At 51.8% G+C, this 21,403-nt stretch overlaps 2 protein-coding genes across 2 annotated transcripts; one reads left to right on the top strand and one right to left on the bottom strand.

The window, feature by feature from the left end:
* Positions 1-2,627: 2,627 nt before the first annotated feature.
* Positions 2,628-11,807, top strand: CST6 (cystatin E/M). Its single transcript, XM_024217785.2, has 3 exons — positions 2,628-2,880; positions 7,811-7,936; positions 11,391-11,807. The coding sequence occupies exons 1-3, from the start codon at positions 2,659-2,661 to the stop codon at positions 11,469-11,471; spliced, it is 429 nt and encodes a 142-aa protein (XP_024073553.1). The 5' UTR covers positions 2,628-2,658; the 3' UTR covers positions 11,472-11,807.
* Positions 11,808-16,469: 4,662 nt separating this feature from the next.
* Positions 16,470-20,798, bottom strand: CUNH11orf86 (chromosome unknown C11orf86 homolog). Its single transcript, XM_024217788.2, has 2 exons — positions 20,451-20,798; positions 16,470-16,839 (listed from the first exon to the last, which is right to left on the bottom strand). The coding sequence occupies exons 1-2, from the start codon at positions 20,748-20,750 to the stop codon at positions 16,732-16,734; spliced, it is 408 nt and encodes a 135-aa protein (XP_024073556.1). The 5' UTR covers positions 20,751-20,798; the 3' UTR covers positions 16,470-16,731.
* Between the last annotated feature and the right edge of the window lie 605 nt (positions 20,799-21,403).

The raw sequence follows: 21,403 nt of genomic DNA, 5'->3' as shown, positions 1-21,403 counted from the left end.
TCTCCTGGGTGCTCACCAGAAGACGGTGCAGTACGACTGCTAGCCATCGTCATCTCCTAGGTGCTCGGCAGAAGATGGGAATGACCTGGCTGAGTCACTCCCATGTCTGCCCAGGTGCCCCTGACTGACCTCACCGAGGTCGTCTAAAAGAGCCCCCAGGAGTACGACGATGATGGCTACCAGTCGTAATGCACCGTCTGCTGCGAAAAGGCAGTGAGCTGCTGCTGTGTAGCAATGCAGTCCCACGTCTGCCAGCACCCAGGAGACATATGGGGACGGTGAGCTGAGCGGGTTCCATGCTTGCCGTGGTATGGTGTCTGCACAGGTAACCCAGGAAAAAAGGCGTGAAACGATTGTCTGCCGTTGCTTTCACGGAGGTGGGGGGGCCTGACGGCATGTTCCCAGAACCACCCGCAACACTGTTTTTGCCCCATCAGGCATTGAGATCTCAACCCAGAATTCCAATGGGCGGCAGAGACTGCGGGACCTGTGGGATAGCTACCCACAGCTACCCACAGTGCAACGCTCCGGAAGTCGACGCTAGCCTCGGTACTGTGGACGCAGTCCGCCTACTTAATGCACTTAGAGCATTTTGTGTGGGGACACACACAATCGACTATATAAAAATGATTTCTAAAAAACCGACTTCTATAAATTCAACCTAATTTCGTAGTGTAGACATACCCTATAGTCCCTCACTGGTTACTCAGAAGTCCAAATAATGCAGTTCCCTTAAAGTACCCAGCCTCAGGCCTCCATCCAGACACACATGTCAAACATATGATGATGATTACTGAAAATCTTAACTCATCATATAAAAGAAAAGGTTCTTCCAACCCCAAAGGATCAGCCACATACCCAGGTCCAATTATAACTTAGATCTTACACAAAATACACGCTTATAGCCAATTCTTATTAACTAAACTAACATTTATTAAAAAAGAAAAGAGAGAGAGAGTGTTGGTTAAAAGATCAATATACATACAGACTTGAATTCAGTTCTTGAGGTTCAGATACATAGCAGAGATGAACTTGTAGTTGCCAAAAGTCCTTTTAGATATAGTCCATAGGTTATAGTCCAATGTCCATATTCAAGGTGATTCCAGTCAGTGACTGGGGATCTCAATCCTTATGGCTTAAGGTTTCCCCCTCTTGAAACCCAAAGCAGATCTGAGATGAGGAAAGATCGTGTCCCAGGGGTTTTATACATTTCCTGCAGCCTTTTGGCCTGAGAAAACAGTAGGCTTAACTGTTCTTCTCCTAAACATCATGACAATTAGCACAGTATAATTTATCCATAAAACAGTTCAGATACAGGTTACCACAACCTTCAAAGAGACATATAGACAATAATACTATTTCACTCGAGTGTCTTCCTCAATGTTAATACCCCTTTTTTGGTCTTTGAATCAAAGCTATAGCAATAGACAAGACTTGTTTGCTTACATCACAAGACCTGAGCAAACATCTACCCTTCTATCTCCAACACTGCAGACTTGCACTTCAAAGCTCTATTCATTTACATAGCTTCCTAACCAGTCTCTAAAGTTCGGCCATGGGTCAGGTCAGTCTGTGAGTTAATTAACTCTTTCTGGCCCTGTCACCTTTCAATGAGATATTATATTACACTCACAGGGCCGGTGCAAGGAAGTTTCGCGCCCTAGGCGAAACTTCCACCTTGCGCCACCCTCCCGCCCCAGCTAACCCCGCCCCCAGCGGCAGCTAACCACGCCCCCCACCAGAGGAGCCCCCCCCGTGGCAGCTAACCCCACCTGCCGCCCCCCCCCCCCACCCGGGGAGCCCCCCCCAGCAGCAGCTACCCCCCCTCTGCAGCTAACCCCACGCAGGGAGCTCCCCTCCACGGCAGCTAACCCCCCCGCCGCCCCCCTGCCCAGGGAGCCCCCCCCACGAAAGCTAACCCCGCCCGGGGAGCCTGCCCCAGCTCACCTCCGCTCCGCCTCCTCCGCTGAGCACGCCGGCGCCGCTCTAATTCTCCTCCCCTCCCAGGCTTGGAGCGCCGATTGGAGGAGAATTAGAGTGGGGGCTGTGTGCTCAGCGGAGGAGGCGGAGTGGAGGTGATCTGGGGCAGGGAGCGGTTCCCCTGTGCGCCCCCCCATTACTGCTGGCTGCTCTCCCGCCCAGCTCACCTCCACTCCACCTCCTCGCCTGAGCGGGCTTTTAGGCGCCCTCAACCACTAGGCGGCCGCCTAGTTTGCCTAGTGGTTGCACCGGCCCCGTACACTCATAACATTACAGTGTCGCGGGAAGGGTGAGGTGTGAGGTGGGGTGACCAGATGTCCCGATTTTATAGGGACAGTCCCAATATTTGGGGCTTTGTCTTATGCAGGCGCCTATTACCTCCCACACCCTGTCCCGATTTTTCACACTTGCTGTCTGGTCACCCTAGGAGGACAAGGCTGAAGGAGGACAGGGGGGAGGCAGCGTCCACAAGTGTATGGGGAGCTTCTCCCAAGTGCTAGGGACAGATAGGCGGGAAGGAATCCTCACTGTATACAGGGCAGGTGGGGTTCCCTGCGGGCGGGGCCAGCAGGGGAGGCGGGGCTCTCAGGGCGGGGCTAAAGGGAGAGGCGGAGCTAGACGGGGAGGCGGGGCTAGCGGGGCTCTCCAGGGGGCGGGGCTCAGGCCTCAGTCGCAGCAATGTCGAGCCCTGGAGCGGGTGTGTGGCTGGCTGCGCTGTGGCTGCTGCTCCTGGCGGGGCCGGGGCTGCGCGGGGAGCGCCTGGCCGGGGGGCTGCAGGAGGTGCCGATCTCGGATCCCGGGGTGCAGGCGGCCGTGCGGTTCGCGGTGGAGGCCTATAACAAGGCCAGCAACAGCCTGCACTACTCCCGGGCGGAGCGGGTGCTGCGGGCCCTCAGCCAGGTCAGCCGGGGCGGGGCGGGGCTGGAGCCAGCTGGGGGGCGCAGCGCCGCAGTCGGGGGTGCAGGTGTCCGGGTTGGAGCCGGGTCAGGGGTGGATTCGGGGTGGGGTTTGGGTCTCTTCGGGGAGCCCTGGAGCTGACAGGGGTCTGTGGGGCGGGGGACGGAGTTAGGTATAGGCGGGGGTAGGGTCTGGACCCTGGAGGAGTAGGGGAAGCCCCACAGCCCGGTGGGGATTAGGGACTGGGCCCGATGGGGGGCAGAGGTGTGGGGGGCTGGGAGGCCCCTGTGGCCAGGTGGGGGGCAAGGATGCTGGTTATGGGATGGCAGGTTGCAGGGGAGGTGTCCTGTGAGAGCAGCTTCTGCTGCCACCCACACAGCTGGTCCGGGGGGGCGGCCTAGAATTCGTGCTAACTTCTTTAGTGACAGCCGAGTGTCCTGCCAGTCTGGGTAACCACTGGAGGAGCCGTGGACCCTGCAGGTGCACACATCCCCCTCCCTCTGAGCCCCAGTGTTTCAGCTTCCTGTAACAAAATCCACCTGTTGCCCATGGCGTGTGGAGAAAGCCTGGCAAAGAGGAGTGTAAGCAGGCAGGATGCCTGGGGGGCAGACCACAGTGGCACCCACTTCCCTGTGCCACTCTTTTGTACATGTGCGACCCTGTATCTGAGCCCACAATCTCAGCTCCCCTTGAATTGCATCTCTAACCCCTGTGGCTGTGGAGAGACTCTTACCACTACGAGTAGGCAGCATGGGACTGTTTGGATCACCATGCAGAGGGTCGTGAGGAAGAGCATTGGTTGGTATCCATGCACCAGAGTGCCAGAGCCTCCGCTCTCATCTAAAATAAAATAATTGTCTCCAGGCCTCCTGGCTGCAGAAATACTCACCTCCTATGTTTAGGGTGTAACACGGGACAGGAGGGAGGGAAGTCACTATTGGCTGGTAGGGTTATTATGGCTGTACCCAAACCACAAGAATGCTGCTCTGCAGCCAGGGCATTGTCCCTTCCCAGCATTACCCAAGCACCATGTCTGCCCAGACCCACAGCCTGCCCTGCTTCTCTCCTACTCGCCCGGCCAGGCAGGCTCACTCTCATTGCCACTGGTTCTCTTCCACCACTGCTGCAAGCACCCAATGCAACAGGAGTTTTGTGGGGGCTCCCCATCTGCTGGGTGCTGAGTGGGACCCTGTCTGGGATTGTGTGTGTGTGTGTGGGTGCTCTCCTGCTGATGCTGTGCAAGACGCTGTCTGGGATCAGGGGTGAGGGGGGCTCCCCTATCGTGCTGGGTGCTGCGTGGGACCCTGGCTGGGATCTGGCGGTCAGGGTCCCATGCACTCACTTCCCTCTGCCTCTACCCACTCTGGATTAGCTCATAGTGTGTCAACTCCTGGTTGTGTACATGAAAATCTAACTGCTGGAGGAAGAAGGCATGTATGATGATGGATCTGGTCTAGGACTGTCTGATCTCATTGTGTTCCTTCTAGGGGAGATCAGGGCTAAGTCAGACAGTTATTATTGGTGTTACACTAGTGCCTAGAAACCTCAGCTGAGATTGAGGTGAGGCCCCCGTCATGTTGGGCACTGTATGGGTTCCCAACCAAGATTGGCGGGAGGGCTTTTAGGGGTGGGAAGTTCCCCATCTCCCTTCTCTATCTCATGGTTGTATCCTTCCATCCTGTCTCCTCTTTTTCTTCTCTAGTCTAGCATGAACAGTGCCAGTCCTCGGTCTCTTTTTGTGAACTTGTGTATGCTGAACCTGTGCCCTCTTGCTCTTGGAAGCTGGTTTTCACCAAGATCGGTTGTAGCCATCTTGTACTAGACAGATGTGACCTCACAATAGAAAGTTGCTCCCCATGGAATGTTGTTTACAGCTCTCTAATGCATAAGGCTCTGAAGAACCAGCCTTTTATAATGGTTACTTTGGGCTTCTGTGATGCCTTTTGTCCAAGGCTTGCTCTGTGCTAAGACTTGCAGTATGGGGACAAAAGCCCAGGTTCTCATTGGGATCATCTCTGTGCTTCCTTTGCCTTTTCTCATTAGCCTGTGACACTGGACCTGCTGGTCTGATTCAGCAACCGTTGGCTTCTTGGAGGGGTGAGAGGAGGAACTGGGGAGGGCTCAGTGAAGAGCTACAAGAACAATTGAGGGTTTGGATTCCTGGAACACAGTGACACAGAAAAGGACTTGCGGGGCGTGTAGGAACGTGCGCTCCCAGTGCGATGCTGTAGCTAATGGGGCTAATGCGATCCTTGGACATTAAAACAGAGGAGTAAGCAAGCAGGAGTAGGGTGATGCTATTACCTCTGTCTACGGTGTCAGTGAGACCACTACCGGGTACTGTCTGTTTCTGGTGTCTACCCTTTCAAAGGGTATCAATGATTGGAGAGAACTCAGAAGAGCCACAAAAGTGATTTGAGGGCTGGAAACCCCAGTATTTAGTTTCTCTAGGAGAAGGTGAATGGGTGATTTGATCATGGTCTGCAAGTACCTCCATGGGGAGGAGATTGTCTGCTGGATTAAAAGGCCCGCTATCATCAAAGGCAGAATGAGCCCCAACAGCTGGGAGCTGAAGCTGGACAAATTCAGACTAGAAATAAGGTGCACATTTTTAACAGGGAGGGGGATTAACCATTGGACCAGCTGACGTAGGGATGGGGTGGATTCTCTGTCCCTTGAAGTTTTTAAACCAAGACGGGATGTCTTCCTACAAGACACGCTGCAGAAATGGCTAGGGGAGATGCTCAGGCCTGTGATACAGCAGGTCAAAGATGATCGGGATGGTCCCTTCTGGCCTTAAAGTCTAGGGTTCTCTGCTCCACCAGTTTGAGAAATTCCCTACTGAGTGAATGGTCAGTTTTGGTGCTAAGCTTCCCCATATTAGTGGAACATGTGCAGAGGCATGCAGTAGAATTTGGGGCCATATAAAAAGGTGGCATAGATACAGGTGCATGCTACATATTGGCAAGTGGATGTAAACCATCCACTTGTGGTTGGGCTCCCTAGCATCTACCTGCTCCACCGGAAGGGAAGAACTGTACTAGGGACACAATCTGGAACAACAGGTTGCTGCTTGCATCATGGCTCTTGTATCTTCCTGGTTTTATTTCCTAGTTACACCCTCTCTTTCCACTGTTTCCACCTATTCTGCATCTCAACGCCCACTTGTCTATGGAAAGTCTAACCTATGCCATGATGATTGAGCTGATCTGGGATTGTCTTGATCTCAACAGGTTCTTTCTAGGGGAGATCTGGGCTAAGTAAGTAGTTGTTATGGGTATTACAGTAACACCTAGAAGCCTCGGCCAAGACAGCCCACTCCCTGCTGAGTTTGGGGGCCCTGGTTGTGCCACATGATGCACAGACACGGAGTGAGAGACAGCCCCTGCTCTGAAGAACTTCTAACTGAAGTAGACAAAGGGTGGGAGAGGAAGTAGAGGTACAAAGAGGGGAAGGAATTTGCCCAAGGTCAGTGGCAGAGTGGGGACTAGAACCCAGTGATCTGTTCCCTGGGCCACATTTCTTGGACTCCTCTTTATAAAGCTCCAGCTTTTTATTGTCACTGGTGCCAGATAGACTTGGCCATAACAATCCATATCTTCCATCCATCCACAGAGGATGAGGAAGGATTAGTGGAGTGGCACCTAGTGCTGAGGACAGGGCAGTCCTACAGAACGATCTGTATCGCTTGGGGAACCGGGCCTGTTCCAACACAATGCATTGTAATGCAAAGTTATACATCTAGGGACAAGAAGTGTGGGCTGTGCCTACGGACTGGGGGACTGTATCCTGGAAAGCAGTGGCCCTGAGCAGGATTTAGGGTCACAGTGGACAAGCAGCGCAGCATGAGCTCCCGGTGTGATCCTTACCTGTGCAAACAGGGGAGTAGGAGCAGGGAGGGGATTTTACTTCTGCATACAGCATTGGAGGGCGCGATACTGGAACACTGCGTCCAGTTCTGAGGGCCACATTTTCAAAAGGACGTTGAAAAATTGGAGAGGGTGCAGAGAAGAGCCAGAGAAATGATCAGAAGGCTGGAAACAAATGCCTGATGCTGAGAGACTTAATGAGCTCAATGTGATTAGCTTCTTAAACCGATCAAGAGATGTCATAGTTAAGGCTACAATTTAGGCACGGGTATTTTTAGTAAAAGTCAAGGACAGGTCACTGGCAATGACCAAAAAGTCAGGGCCAGTGACCTGTCCATGACTTTTACTAGAAATACCCCTAACTAAATCTTAGGTGCTGAGGGGGGTTCCAGCGGTCGCTGCTGCACCTGGGAATGGGGGGTGGCCCAGGGCTGTGCTGCTGCTGCTCCTGGATTTGTCCTGGCTTTTTATTCTTCAGCTGACTCTGAGGACCAAATAGTGCTCTAAAATCCAGTGATGGATGCGTGCACTGGAATGGGACTCAGGAGACCCTAGGTCTTATTCCTGGCTCTGTTACTGATCTTAGGCAAGTCCCTTCCCCTCTCTGTGTTGTAGTTTCCTCTCCCACCCTTTGTCTATTGTCTAAGCTCTAAAAGTCTGGGACCGTCTTCCATTGATTTTAATGAGCTCTGGATCAGCCACAGCGCCTGGCATGGGGGCTGTGTAGATTTTTATGGGAGAGCAGGGGGGAGCAATCTGTGCAGTGCCTGGCACAAATGGGGTCCCGATCTCAGTCCAGGGGTGGTTTCTGCACAGCGCCTGGCACAAATGTGGGCCCTGATCTCAGTCGGGGAGGTGGAGGGGGAGAAAGGCTGTCTGTGCAGTTGTTGGCATGATGAAGGGCCCACCCAATCTCAGTTGTGGCCTCCAAGCACTACCATCTGCAAACAGAACAATTGCAGTTTGTGGAGCTGAAACTCTTGATTCCCCAATTTCCCGCTATTGATCGGAAGTGGGAAATGTCCAGAATCTTCCTCACTCTGGGATCTCTGCTCTTGTTCCAGGTGGTGGCTGGCATGAAATACTACCTGACCATACAGCTGGTGACAACACAGTGCCGGAAAAATGGGGCAGGCCTTGGAAACAGGGACCTCAGCACATGCCCCTTGCCGCCAGCATCAGAGCAACAGGTGAGCAGAGAAAACTGCATAGCGTCTAGTTGAGGTGTCAACTTGGTGTGAGCTCAGTTCTGTCTTGCGAGGTCAGGGTCACTGCCTGTCACAGAACTTACTTGTATAACCACAGCACCTACAAGTTCCAGTCATGGGCCAGGACCCCGCTGTGCTCAGTGCTGTACAAACAGAACAAAAAAATGAGCCCCAGAGAGCTTCCAATCTAGGTATAAGACAAGAGCTGGCAGACAGACTGGGGAGCCAAAGGAAACAATGAGACGCAACTGGGCAGTGGGCTCAGCACATCAGCAGCCTGGCTGTTGAATTTTTTTTGTAGGCATCATGGTAGAGGAGAACTTTAAGGAGGTACTTGAAGGAGGATAATGCAGTAGCTTTGCAGATGTGTACGGGGAGCTTCTCCCAAGCAGGAGGGACAGCATCTTGAAACATCTGGAAAGCAACACCTTTAGTTGGACTTGGGTTACTTTGGACAACCTAAAGTACAGGGTGCGGCACAACACCTCTTACCTCGGGCAAGTCCCTCCACCTTCACCGTGCCTCAGTTTCCCCTGCCCACCCTTCGTCTATTTGGATTGCAACTTCTGTGGAGTAGGGATTGTCAGAACCTGGCACAGTGGGGCCGTGATCACAGGTAAGGTCTATGGGTGCTAGTGTAATATAAATAAACTTAGGGAGTATCTCAGTCTTAAAGTGGATACATCATAAGTTTTGTGCTAACAGTATCTCAAAGCTTCATAGTAATTTAAAATGATGAAAATGTTTCTAATTTAAAGCACGCCCCTGAGGGGCTAGCGATCCAAACACTGAAACTGAATGTAACCAGAGTGTGAAATTGACTTGCCCCAGAATGTAAACAGAAGTGAAACTGAGGCCAGTAGTTCCTTTTCACAATCCCCCTGAGGGGAATGGTAATAGTAAAAGCGAGGGAAGGATTCAGTTAGGATAATGAGACATCAGATTTTCCTTAGGCTCTCTGGAAAATTGCAGCTTTATGGTGTAAGATGTCCATAATGGGCTGGTCAAAAGTTTTTCCACTGAAATTGTTTATTCAATGAAAAAATTTAGTTTTGTCAAAATCCCAACTTTCCAACTAAACTGTGTGTGTGCAAAAAGTGCCCTCTTTCCACAGAAAATATCAATATTTCAGCCGTAAACTGAAATATTTCCATTTAGAATGGCACTGTAGCACCTCTCAGGTGTTGTCATTTGGGGACTTGATGCTCCTATTATGCTCTGTAAGCCAGGCTCCCTGTCCAGCCTACATCTCCAGTGATGCACCACTGCCACAGACTGGCTAAGGGTATGTCTACACTACGAAATTAGATTGATTTTATAGAAGTCGCTTTTTAGAAATCGATTTTATAGTAGATTGCGTATGTCCACACTAAGCGCATTAAGTCGGTGGAGTGCGTCCTCACTACCGTGGCTAGCATCGACTTACGGAGTGATGCACTGTGGGTAGCTATCCCACAGTTCCCGCAGTCTCTGCCGCCCATTGGAATTCTGGGTTAAGCTCCTAATGCCTGATGGGGCAAAAACATTGTCACGGGTGGTTTTGGGTACATGTCTTCAGTCGCCCCTCCCTCTGTGAAAGCAACGGCAGACAATTGTTTTGCGCCAGACACCAGGGCGATTAGAAGAGCACAGCAAGGCGTGCTGTGCATCAGAGAGGCTTTGAAAACCAGTTTCATGACTGGCCAGGCTTCGGTGTGTGTGTGTGTCTGTCTGTCTGTCTCTCTCTCTCCTTGGTGCAAACCTGCCCCCTTTGTTGATTTTAATTCCCTGTAAGCCAACCACCCTCCCCCCTTCGAAATAAAATAACTATTGTTTTGAAACCATGCATTCTTTCATTATTAATTTAAAAAAAAAAAAATGAGATAATGGACAAGGTAGCCCTGGTGGGGTGGGGTGGGGGAGGAGGGAAGGACAAGGCCACATTGCGTATTGTAGCCACACTAAAAATCAAACTGTTAGAATGACAGCCTTCTTCTGTTGCTTGGGCCATCCTCTGCAGTGCAGTGGAGTGGCTGGGTGCCTGGAGCCTCCCCCGCACGTTCTTGGGCATCTGGGTGAGGAGGCTATAGAACATGGGGAGGAAGGTAGGCAGTTATACAGTGGATGCAGCGGGGGTCTGTGCTCTTTTTGGCTTTCCTGCAGCTCCAACGTGTCCATTTGCTCCCCCAACAGACGCTTCATCATGTCCGTTTGCTCCTCCATTAGCCTCAGCATCACATCCTGCCACCGCTCTTTGCGCTCACTTAATTCTTTCCTGGCCTCTGCCACTGAATGCCTCCATGCATTAAGCTGTGCCCTATCACTGTGGGAGGACTGCATGAGCTCGGAAAACATGTCATCGCGAGTGCGTTTTTTGTTTTTGTTTTGTTTTGCCTTCTAATCTGCGATAACCTCAGGGACAGAGATGATGGGGGAGCGTAGAAACATTCTACGCTATACGATTCTGGGGGGACTGCATGGTCACTTGTGCTGCTGAGTTTGCCACGCTGATCAAACATGAAATGAAATTCAAAAGTTCCTGGGGCTTTTCCTGTGTACCTGGCTAGTGCATCAGAGTTCAAAGTGCTGTCCAGAGTGGTCACAATGGAGCACCTTGGGATAGCTCCCGGAGGCCAATACGGTCGATTTGCGTCTGCACTACCCCAAATTCGACCCAGCAAAGTCAATTTTAGTGCTACTTCCCTCACTGGGGAGGAGTACAGAAGTTGATTTTAAGAGCCCGTTAGGTCGATGGAATGGGGTTGGTTGTGTGGACGCATTCATTTTTAAATCGACCTAACACGGCTAAATTCAACCTAACCCTGTAGTGTAGACCAGGCCTAAGAGGTGAATCTTGAGAGATGGAGTCTGGCCAGAGAGTGCGACCTATCGAGGGAAATAGGCGATGAGGTACTTGAATTACAACTCTTGCGAAGCACCACAGCACTGTATTGAAATCAAAATAGCTCAGTTTTTGGCTGAAATATTTTTTGGGGTTGGATAGTTTTGCCCAAAAGTTGAAATCCTCTGTGGAAGGGAAACCTATTTACGCCCCACCCTATTGGTAGTGACTCAGGTAAGGAATCTTAAATAAAGAAGCCCCAAACCTTTTAACCCGATGGTGCCCTTTGTAGAAAGTAAAATAGGAAACAAAAGACACTTTTAACAGACTGGGTGTATGGGGGCATAAGCTGACTCGCTGCTAGTGTTGGGGTTATCTGAAGCTTTGCATGGGCACTGGTTTGGGATCACACTGGTAAATTATGAGTTCCCATCAATAAACCAAACAGCAGTTGCATCCCAACGCTGTGTGAGTGGGTGCTGTCACTGTCACTAAAACCTTGGGCCTGATTCTTGGGCTGCAATGCACCTGGGCATAAGCCAATTCATCCTGGTATTACAGCAGCCATACTGTGTTTCATGACTATCTAATTGTGGGACATTTTCCCCCCTACAGAAACTGCTCTGTGAGTTCCAGGTCTGGTCCCGTCCCTGGCTCAACGAGACACAGTTATTATCTCAGAACTGCTCTGTCTGACTCCTGAAACCCGTCCCATCTGACGACAGTGAACCGATCTGCCATTGATCGATGCTGCCTGGGGGTCATGCTGGCTCTCTCTTCTTCTATTGCTGCCTCTTCTCTCTAATCCCCATATTCCCCACGAGGAGGAGGAAGATCAGGATCTTAGATCTCCTCCTCTCCCCACATCTCCCCCACTCAGAGCAGGTTTGGAAATGGCTGGGCCCCTCTTCTCCTGTAGTGTCTGATTGTTCAGCCTTGCTTAATGACCAAACTGAAGCCCCTGGATGCTTTCTGTCGTAGCTAAGATTTGGCATCCCCTATGATGTAGGGAATAAAACTGATCCACCATGATTCAATGGCTGGTGTTTTTCTTCCCTCAGTTCCTCCGTCCCTCTTTTCTCTGTTGTTGAATACTTCATAGATTTCAAGGCAATTGTGCTCATCTTTGCTGAGCTGTGAGACGCAGGCCATGGAATTTCATCCAACCCATATCTGGCAGTTGAGCTAGAGCATAACTTTTATTTCAGACAGATATCCAGTCTTGATTTAATGACTCTTAAGTAATAGCAAATCCACATATTTCCTCTGTACTCAGTTACTGACCTATATAGGAAAAGGGCAGTATCCCTTTAAATATCTCAAGCCCTCCGGGAATGCCAATAGTTTTCTAGGAGTTAGAAGCAGTCAGAGCAGGGGTCTATACAGATCTAGGCTTAACCTGAGAACAGATGTAATCAGAGAACAGGGCTAAGCCAGGAATTCTGATCCCAGCTGCCTCGCACTATGGGGAAGATGAATAAGGTCTAAAAACCCAGTGGGCTGAACAGACACGTGGCAATAGGCAGCTTTGTGGGTCTGGTGGACGGACAGCACGAGCTGGATCGATCTCGAGTTGTGATAGATAAATGCCTGGTTCCCAAGGTAAGGGCTGTGCTGGCCTGACCTGAACGGTGACCTGATTTGGACTGAGCCAAACTGCTTGGAGCTGAACTGACATTTACATCTGGGCCCCAGGGTGGGGGACCAGGCTGGCTCAGTGGGGAACATGGGGGGGCCTTTCCCTCCTAGAGGCACCCTCTCTGATGTGGCCTGAAGGTGGGGGAGTCGCTGGCTCAGGGGAGGGGATGAGGTTCAGGGTGGAGTGGGAGGAGCAGACAGCAGAGGCAGGACCCTGAATATTGGCCAAGGGCTAACAGTGTGCTCCGGCTCTAAGAGCCATTCTGGGCTAGGTGCAGGAATGGCTGGGAGGATGCTCTCAACTGTTCGGCAGGAGGCTGGATATGACTGGAAACTCTTTGGGGCAGGCACCAGCTTTGTTCTGTGTCTGCATAGGTCCTAGCGGACAGGGTCCTGGTCCCTGCCTGGGGCTGGTGGGTGCTGTCGCCCCCTAAATGCTAATAATGGTTCCTTCTGCCCTTACAATCCATAACACTGCCAGAGGCTTGGCTAAAGAGCAGAAATAAAATGAGCCCAAACACCATCTACTGGCTGCTTTGGGTTACTCTAAAATCTGCAGGGTCTCCCTCAGTTGCAAAGAAAATTCATATCCTGTGCCTCAGATGTGACCCGTGTGTAGTGCATAGGAATAGGGTGGGATCCATTTAAATAGCAGCTGAGCCCACTACCAGTGCTCACTGTGTCCTGTGAGTGACAAGCTGCTGCAACATCTCCACCCCACCCCCTGAGCTGCAGTGGGTACGTAGCTAGGTCTGGCACGTTGTGCACGTTAATAAAATAATGAGCCCTGGATGTAATAAAGTGGTCATGATAGAGTTAATTGGGTTACCCAGAGTATTCTGGGATGGAACGGTGCTCCACCCCTCCCTTACTTCTTGCTTTAGCTGCTGGTGGTGGGGAGTTTCCCCCCAACTCTGTTGTGATGCCCTTGAGTAAAGCAGCAGGTCCCAGCCTGCAGCACTGGGAGTAAACAGTGGTCCTGTGGGTGTGTTTTATTTTAAGACTTTCCAGCAAATCAAAAACTCTCTTATTTGTCCTGATCTGTTGGGGGCTTGTACTGTGTCAAGGGCAACAGCACTCTGGGTCCATTTTTTTTTAATGTATAAACAAAACTACCCCCAGAATAGACTTGACTCATATCTCACATTTCTTCTGCAAATGAAAACATCCCTACAGAGCCCTGATTGTTTGGGAACTGCTCAGGTCAAAGAGGCAACAATCTGTGAATAATTTGTAGCATCGGGTGATGGTGGGAGATTGTGGCTTTTTCCTTCACCCCCAGGGGCCTGGCTGGTACAAGGCAAACAGCTCCCAACGTGGCTTGGGGAAGATTTCCATGTTGCAATGATCCTGCTGTGATAGCACCTTTCTAGAGCTCGCCACCTTGGGCTGACAGCCCTGAGGGGTGGACTTTGGCTCTGTGGGAGTCGTGTTATTTACAATGTGCTCTGAGTTATATAACACAGTGCACTTTCCCACCTGTGGACCTCACAGCAATGGTACCTATGGTTAATCATAGAACTGGAAGGGACCTCGAGAGGTCATCTAGTCCAGTCCCCTGCACTCAAGGCAGGGCTAAGTATTGTCTAGACCATCCCTGACAGGTGTTTGTCCAACCTGCTAGTAAAAATCCCCAATGATGGAGATTAAAGAACCTCCCTAGGCAATTTATTTCAGTGCTTAACCACTCTGACAGGAAGTTTTTCCCAATGTCCAACCTACACCGCCCTTGCTGCAATTTAAGCCCATTGCTTCTTGTCCTATCCTCAGAGGTTAAGAAGAACAATTTTTCTCTCTTCTCCTTGTAACAACCTTTTATGTACTTGAAAACTGTTATCATGGCCCCTCTCAGTCTTCTCCTAAACAAACCCAATTTTTTCAATCTTCCCTCATAGGTCATGTTTTCTAGACCTTTAATAGTTTTTGTTGCTCTTCTCTGGACTTTCTCCAATGCGGGGGCAAATGGGAAGGGAAGCTGGGAGTCCTGCCTTCTAATTCCCTTTTCTTACCAGTAGACCCCATCCTCTCTTAGATTCAGGAATCTAACCCATGAGTCCGGATTCCCAGCTTCTCCACTCTAACCACCAGATCCCACGCCCTTGCTAAGCCCAGGGATGGAACCCAGGTGTCCTGGCCCCAAATTCCTGCTTGCATCCACTAGACCCCCCCCCACCTCCTATTCTGAAATAAAACCCAAGAGTTCTGACTCTCAGCTTCCCTGCTCTAACCATTGGATGCCACTTCTCTCCTAGATCCAAGCAGAGAACCCAGGAGTCCTGGCTCCCGATCATGTGGCCTGTTCTGAGGAGCATTCTGGCTCCTTGGGACCCATGGCTCAGTGTCTGTGGGATCTCAGATGGACAGTGGTGATGGCCCAGTGCCACCCCACCCCTCAGCCATGCTGCCCCATCCCTCTAACCTAGTTCATGGCAGAAGGGGCCATGTCTGGGGTGGCAATGAAAGCAGGCTCAGGTGCTGTGGTGGGGTTTCAGGGTTTATTAGCGCAGGGCATGCAGCACATCAGGTTACAAGGACCGTTCATACAATGCTGAAAACATGGCAACCCTTCATTCCACCAGGGCCACAGACTGCTGGGGCACTCAGCGTGGTGCTTTGTCCCCCTCTAGTGGCGGCTGGGCCCCATACACAGGTTGAGGAACCTGGCAGAGCCCTGGCTTTTAGCTCAGGCAGGAGAGGCTTTTGCATTTAGATCCAGAGGGCACTGGTTTGGTCCCTGTTGCTGAAGACCTGCCAGGGAGCGACTTGTATCCCCCCCACTAGCGAGAGCACTTGACCCCCAAGGCTCCCAAGTGTGTGGGCCTGGGGATGGGGTGGCCAGACAGGTTCCAGAATCACTACTTTGCCTGCCATCAGGCACCCTTTGCCCTGTCTGCACTGGGCAGGGCTTCTCTGGGCCTGGCACTGCCCACTGCCTGCTGTGGGTGTGGCATCCTCTGGGGCTGGCACTGCTCCCCTCCCCCAGCACCCTCCGGCTTTCCAAGGGAACCCCAGACGCTCCTTTCACAGGCATGTCTGGCTCTGCCCAGCAGTAGCCAGTTTGATGCCCCTGTGCCTGGGATGTACCCACACTGGGAAGGGGGGCTACTAAGGAGTCCCTGTGGCTCTGCCTAGTGAAAAATCAACCCCCCTGAAAAATCACTTGGTTCCCTTCCCCTCCCACCCCCCAGCAGGAGACAGTCTGAGTCCCTTAGCGCCATGCTCCTGGGTTGGATTGCTGTGTTAGGGCAGGTTAATGAGGGTGGGATTAATAATGGGAGTCCCTGTGACTCGGAGACTATTTACAGTGTGGCCAGCACACCCCGTCCCCTCCGCCCCCGTGGTTGCCGACATGCAGGGAAACGCTGCCTGGGCATTACAGCTCTGGCTAAGTGAGCAGCAGCAAGGGCTGGGGAGTAGCACCGATGGTTACGGGTTTGGATGGAGGCCTAGCGGGAGAAACTTAGTCGGAGCTGAGATTTCTGTTCCCAGGTTACCAGCGAGGGGGCCAGGCTGGGAACTTGTACCCCAGCCATCCTGCACCATGGGAGAGAAACTTAGAGAGACAGGTATGTATGAAGGTAAGGAGGAGGATGCATGTGCAGGTAGATAGAGATGTATTGATAGATAGAGAGAGGTGTATGGGGATGGATGGATAGATAGACCTATGTAGGGATAGGCAAACGGAATGGGTGTCTATGGGGATGGATAGGTGTATAGTGGGATAGATAGAGGGGCATGTATGGATAAATAGGTTGTATATGGGGATAGACAGATGGGTGTCTGTGGGGATGGATGAATGGATAGGTGTATATGGGGATAGCCAGAGGGGTGTCTATGGGGATGGATGGCTAGACAGGTGTATTTGGGGATAGACAGATGGGTGCCTGTGGGGATGGATGAATGGATAGGTATCTGTGGGGATGGATGGCTAGACAGGTGTATATGGGGGTAGATAGAGGAGTGTCTATGGGGATGGATGGCTAGACAGGTGTATATGGGGATAGACAGATCAGTGTCTGTGGGGATGGATAGGTGTCTGTGGGGATGGATGGATGGATGGATGGATAGCTAAGTGTATATGAGGGCAGACAGAGAGGTGTATATGGGGATGGACAGATGATGGATCAGTGTTGGGGGACAGATCGATTGATCTGTATCCGGATGGGTGGCCCAGGCCCATCTCCAGTCGTTATAAAAAAGCACCCTGTCCCCAATGCAGCCAGATCAGTGGCTGACGCTGCTCTAGGAAGTTCATGTCTCTGGGGGTGGCCCAGCCACCCAGAGTCATTGTTTCTTCTTCTGGTTCCTCAACATGTTCTCACCGCAAGGGGGCGGCCTCGGAGGGGGGAGCTGGGCGGCTCAGTGTCACGCTGTATAGGTTAGCCACAAAGGTCTCCCAGCCTCTGCGGAGGGCTCGGTCCACCTGCTGGAGGGTAGAGAACAGGGTGAAAGGCCAAGGAAGGGTGTGCTCTGATAGGACCCCTCCATGATTTGCCTCCCGCCCCAAGGCAGGCACAAAGGCCATGACAGCAGGTATCAGGTGGGGCTGGCCTAGGGGCTGCTCCCCGGAAGCTGGGGACAAAGTCACAGCTGGGGTTCCAGCAGGCTGTAGGCCAAGATTCCCCCTGGCTGAGCTGAGAATTGCTTCTATGAAGACAGGCTGGGGGAAGCGGTGCCCACCAAGCCAGGGGACTGGCTGGCTCAGGGTGTTGGGAACGGGGACGCTGGCTCCCATCTGACCCCAGGGCAGGGGGACTGGCTGGCGCAGGGGGTGGGATACAGGACCTTCCCCTCTAGGGAAAGGCTCCAATCCAGCCTGTCACAGGGTGCTAGGCCCCTTTAAGAGGGAATGAGCACAGTCCCCTGTGACTAATTAGATGCTTCCCAGCAGGGACTGTTTAGCAGCTCACCTAATTCCACCTGGGGCCATTTCAGTTAGTGATCAGTCCCAGCTGAGGAGGGGCTGGGAGCTTCTCATAAAATGCTCTCTGCAGGCCCAACTTAGGTTAGCTGAGGGCTGTGGTTGCTAGAATCTCTAGATGAGGGATGCAGGGGATAAACTTCTGGGTGATTGCTGGCAGGGGGCACAGAGATGTGCTGCTGAGAAATGAAAGGCTCAGTGGACTGGCCCAGGAGGCTGCTGTCCTGGCTAAGGGACAGGATCCATGGGAAATCCAAGGTGGGATTACAGAGAGGAGCCCAGTGGGGTGGACACTAAATACCTGGGACTGGTGAGTAAGCCCACAACTAGGACGTTTGGGGGGAACCCTGGGGAATCTGTGGGGCCTGTGAGATGGGAGAAGGATCTGGCTGGATGGTGAAGGATGAGAGTCCTGGGAAAACCTATAAATAGACATCTGGACCTATATTTAAAACTATGGTGGGGTGGATCTAGTGCTTGTATGTAACTAAAGGAACCCTCAGCAAAGGTAGCTTGTTACTGCAAGTGTCTGGTGTGTGATTGGCAAGACCTGGCTGTGAGGGGGCCTTGACCTTTTATGTGCCTGAAGGGGGAGCAGGTTTGGGTCTGAGGCATGGTGAAGGGTCTGTGGCCCTTTTCCCCTCTAGGGGGTGCTCAGCCCATCAGAAGTTGGGTTACAGCAGGGGTCGGCAACCTTTCAGAGGTGGTGTGCCGAGTCTTCATTTATTCACTCTGATTTAAGGTTTCACGTGCCTGTGATACATTTTAACATTTTTAGAAGGTCTTTCTAGAAGTCTATAATATATAACTAAATTATTGTTGTATGTAAAGTAAATAAGGCTTTTAAAATGTTTAAGAAGCTTCATTTAAAATTAAATTAAAATGCAGAGTCCCCCGGACCGGTGGCCAGGACCCAGGCAGTGTGAGTGCCACTGAAAATCAGCTCAAGTGCTGCCTTTGGCATGTGTGCCATAAGTTGCCTACCCTGGGTTACAGCCTGAGCTTTCTGCCCTGTTATAATCCCAAATGTCCCATGAGCAGAGGCTGATCCCTAAGCTATTGCCCATCTTGAGGCTGATGGGGGGGGGCCCGGCTCCCTGGGGTGTTGCAATAACTAAGCTATTAAATTTCCAAAAGGCCTAGATGCCATGGGTACTGGGACTGTAACTGCCTCAGGGCAGTGACTGCTGCTTGGTTCTAGTTTAGTGTGGCTTTTGGGGCCAATGGGACCCTGGTCTGTAGGTGCTACCCCAATACAGCTAGTGAGGGGTGTGTGAGAGAGATGAGGGGGGGGGAGGCGAAGAATTCCTAGGCACTAATGTGAGCAAAACACTCCCTAATAAGAACCAGGAGGTTTATGCACTATGTGAGATCTTAGGGTGCTCTATCTTGTAAATCCCTGTTCAAAGAGACCATAGCTGTAGTGCTAATTCTAGCCAAGGCCCCCATGAGGCATGGCAGTTTTGCAAGACCATTTGAGTCAGCTGATCTATTTTTGAGGACTTACAAAAACCATATGTTAAGCAGAAAGCAAGTCTCAACTTGAACTATAGCGGGCTGCATTCTGATAAGGGAGGGTTCTGTTACAGATGCTTGGGAGCTAGTCAACAAAACATTCTTGGCCAAAAAATGCTGATTAGTTGAAATCAACCCGGTTTGTGAAAAGGGTCAGTTTGATTAATTTCCTGGCTTGATAAAACATTGGGGGAGGAGGGGCCTGGAATGTCCTGTCTTGATATTTGTTAAACAAACATCTGATATTTTGCTTTGAAGCTATTTTTTGTTTGAAATTTAACTTCATTTAGACTTTAATACTGAAATGTTTTGTTTCAATGGATCTGACTCAAAACTGTTTTCAGTTGGGTTCACCAACATTCTGGTGTGTGTTTGGGGGTGGGGAAGAGCTTTTGAAATCTCAAATTGTCATAGGATGGGACAACCATTTCCTACCCGGTCCTGCTTAGAAGGCTATTTTTCTTTCCTTCTTCCTCCCCATCCCCTAAAGTGGGACAAATTCTCCCCACTTCCAAAGGCTTAACAGCACCCCACCACTGTCTGGCTTGTGGGGGCAGGGAGTGGGATGTGGGGCCTTTCCCCTCTAGCAGGTGCTGGCTTCCATTCAGGGAGGGAAGCTGGCTGGGGAGGAGGGGGAGGAATAGACCTTCTCCTCTAGGGGGTGCTGGCTCTGATCTGGCCCCAGAGTGGGGGGAGACTATCTCACACCACCATTACCTGGGGGCCTCTCAACCCTTAGTGAAGCTATTTTCACAACAATGCTAGCAAGGCGGTGCAAGGCTACTGTCTTCTGCGTCTGACTCAGTTTCCCCTACTGTAAAATTAAAACTTGTCTAAGTTGGGTCGTGGACCAGGGAATTTACTGCAGTCTGAGTTGCAGGCTAACACCCAGAGCACTGGGTCATTTTCCCCCTCCATGGATAAAGGGTTAACAGAGGTCTAAATAATTGGTTAGAGCCTGACAGATCAAAAGGCTTATAACAATGTATAATGCCCTCTCCTGGCAGGGTTTATAACTTCATGCCTGTTACACACTTGCATCATCAGCTGCCATGTATTCACTCTTTAGAAACCGAACCCCAGTATAAGCCATTAGCAGCCTTCCATGGCGTGGGGGCCTGCAGATTCCTCTGCCACCAAGCATGAGAGGGCAGTAAAAATTTTAGCCCCCCTTGAGGTGAGGGGTAGAAAATAGCACTGCTGGAGATGGGAGGGGAGGGGAGGGTCTGGCAGGGAGGGGGGTAGTAACTTCTCCTGTGTGTGTGTTGGGGGGGAGGGGGGAAATGCCACTGATAGAAGAGTGGAGCTGGGGGTTGGTAAAGGCAGAAAGGGTAATGACCTCACTGGATCAGAGGGGTTGGGATAGGATATTGGAGAGGGGTACAGGGGGTAATGGGGTTGGGGGGGGGAAGGGGCAGACAAGGCCACCAGTGGAGAAGATTGGAAGGAGGGGTATCTGAGGGAATGGAAACCCCCAAGGGCTGCTGGGAAAAATCTAGGCTGGGATGGGGTTGGTGGGAAGGCCAGGAAAACATTGGGGGCTCCCATCAGTGCACCCCCAAACCCATCCCATGTCACCCCCTGGGTTTCCAAGCTGTTACCTTCTTGCACTGCTTCATCCTGTGAGAGCCCTTGCTCTGAGCCTCGCCGATCAGCAGCTCCCCATCATCGGGGCTTAGTGAGTGGGGCATCTCCCCTGGGGTGGGGGTCCTCTCAGCTGGGGACTCTTCCACCCCACTCTTCCACCCCCTCATGCTCACAGCTCTCCTCTTTGCCCTCTGCTTAGCCTTGTCCGAGCTATCGGTCTTGTCCTCCAGGTGGCCATAGGTAGAATCCAGGAGGCTGGGGGATTTGGGGGTGCGGAGGGAGTATGCTCTCCGGAAGCTCCTGCCATGGGCCATCTCTGGAGTGGGGGTGGCCTGATCTGGAGCTGGCACCGAGTCTGATCCTGTCCCTGCTGACCCGCAGAGGCCAGATGCTCCTGTCCTGGCCAGATTCCCAAAGGCAAGTGGCTCTAGCTTCCCTTTTTTGCTCTGGCTGATTCACCCGTTGGGGTGGGTGTGGCACCTGTGGGTGCCACCCCATCCAATCAGGCCTCTTATGGAAATTCCCCTTTCCCCTCCAGTCCCATGGGCCAAAGGTCCCTGCTCTGGCTGCCTTATCACGAAGTTCTCTTCTCTTCCCTCCCCCCTGCAAATCTCAGCCCATGAGGTCAAAGGTAGATGCTGCTACTCATCAAAAGTCCCTCCACGTTGCCCTGTGGGGTCAAACGTTGCTGCTGTAGCAGCATAGTCAATGAAGGTCCAATGGGCAGAGAACAGGAACCTTGTTAGCAGCTTAGAGCCCCCGGCCTGGATCCTGATGCCTTATCGCTGCAGCTGGCTGGTCTGGCAAGATCTGGGCAGTGCCTGGCATGTGGGGTCCTGGGTGCCACCCCAGTGACCTTGGGCAAGTCATGTCCCCTCAGTGCCTTGGCTTCCCCGTCTGTCACATAGGGGTAATTATACTGACAGCCTCAGTAAAGTGCTTTGAAAGCGCTGGGTAAGAGCTAGGT

Source organism: Terrapene carolina, unplaced genomic scaffold (assembly GCF_002925995.2).
Source record: "Terrapene carolina triunguis isolate 2854851 unplaced genomic scaffold, T_m_triunguis-2.0 Scaffold89, whole genome shotgun sequence".
NCBI classification, from domain to species: Eukaryota; Metazoa; Chordata; order Testudines; family Emydidae; genus Terrapene; species Terrapene triunguis.
This window is presented reverse-complemented; position numbering and strand designations above follow the sequence as displayed.

Excerpts from the sequence above, each read along its gene's own strand:
- CST6 (XM_024217785.2), top strand. The coding sequence starts at position 2,659 with ATGTCGAGCCCTGGAGCGGGTGTGTGGCTGGCTGCGCTGTGGCTGCTG. Across the intron at positions 2,881-7,810 it reads TGCTGCGGGCCCTCAGCCAG|GTGGTGGCTGGCATGAAATA; the intron begins GTCAGCCGGGGC and ends CTCTTGTTCCAG. Across the intron at positions 7,937-11,390 it reads CGCCAGCATCAGAGCAACAG|AAACTGCTCTGTGAGTTCCA; the intron begins GTGAGCAGAGAA and ends TCCCCCCTACAG.
- CUNH11orf86 (XM_024217788.2), bottom strand. The coding sequence starts at position 20,750 with ATGGCCCATGGCAGGAGCTTCCGGAGAGCATACTCCCTCCGCACCCCC. Across the intron at positions 16,840-20,450 it reads GGATGAAGCAGTGCAAGAAG|CAGGTGGACCGAGCCCTCCG; the intron begins GTAACAGCTTGG and ends TCTACCCTCCAG.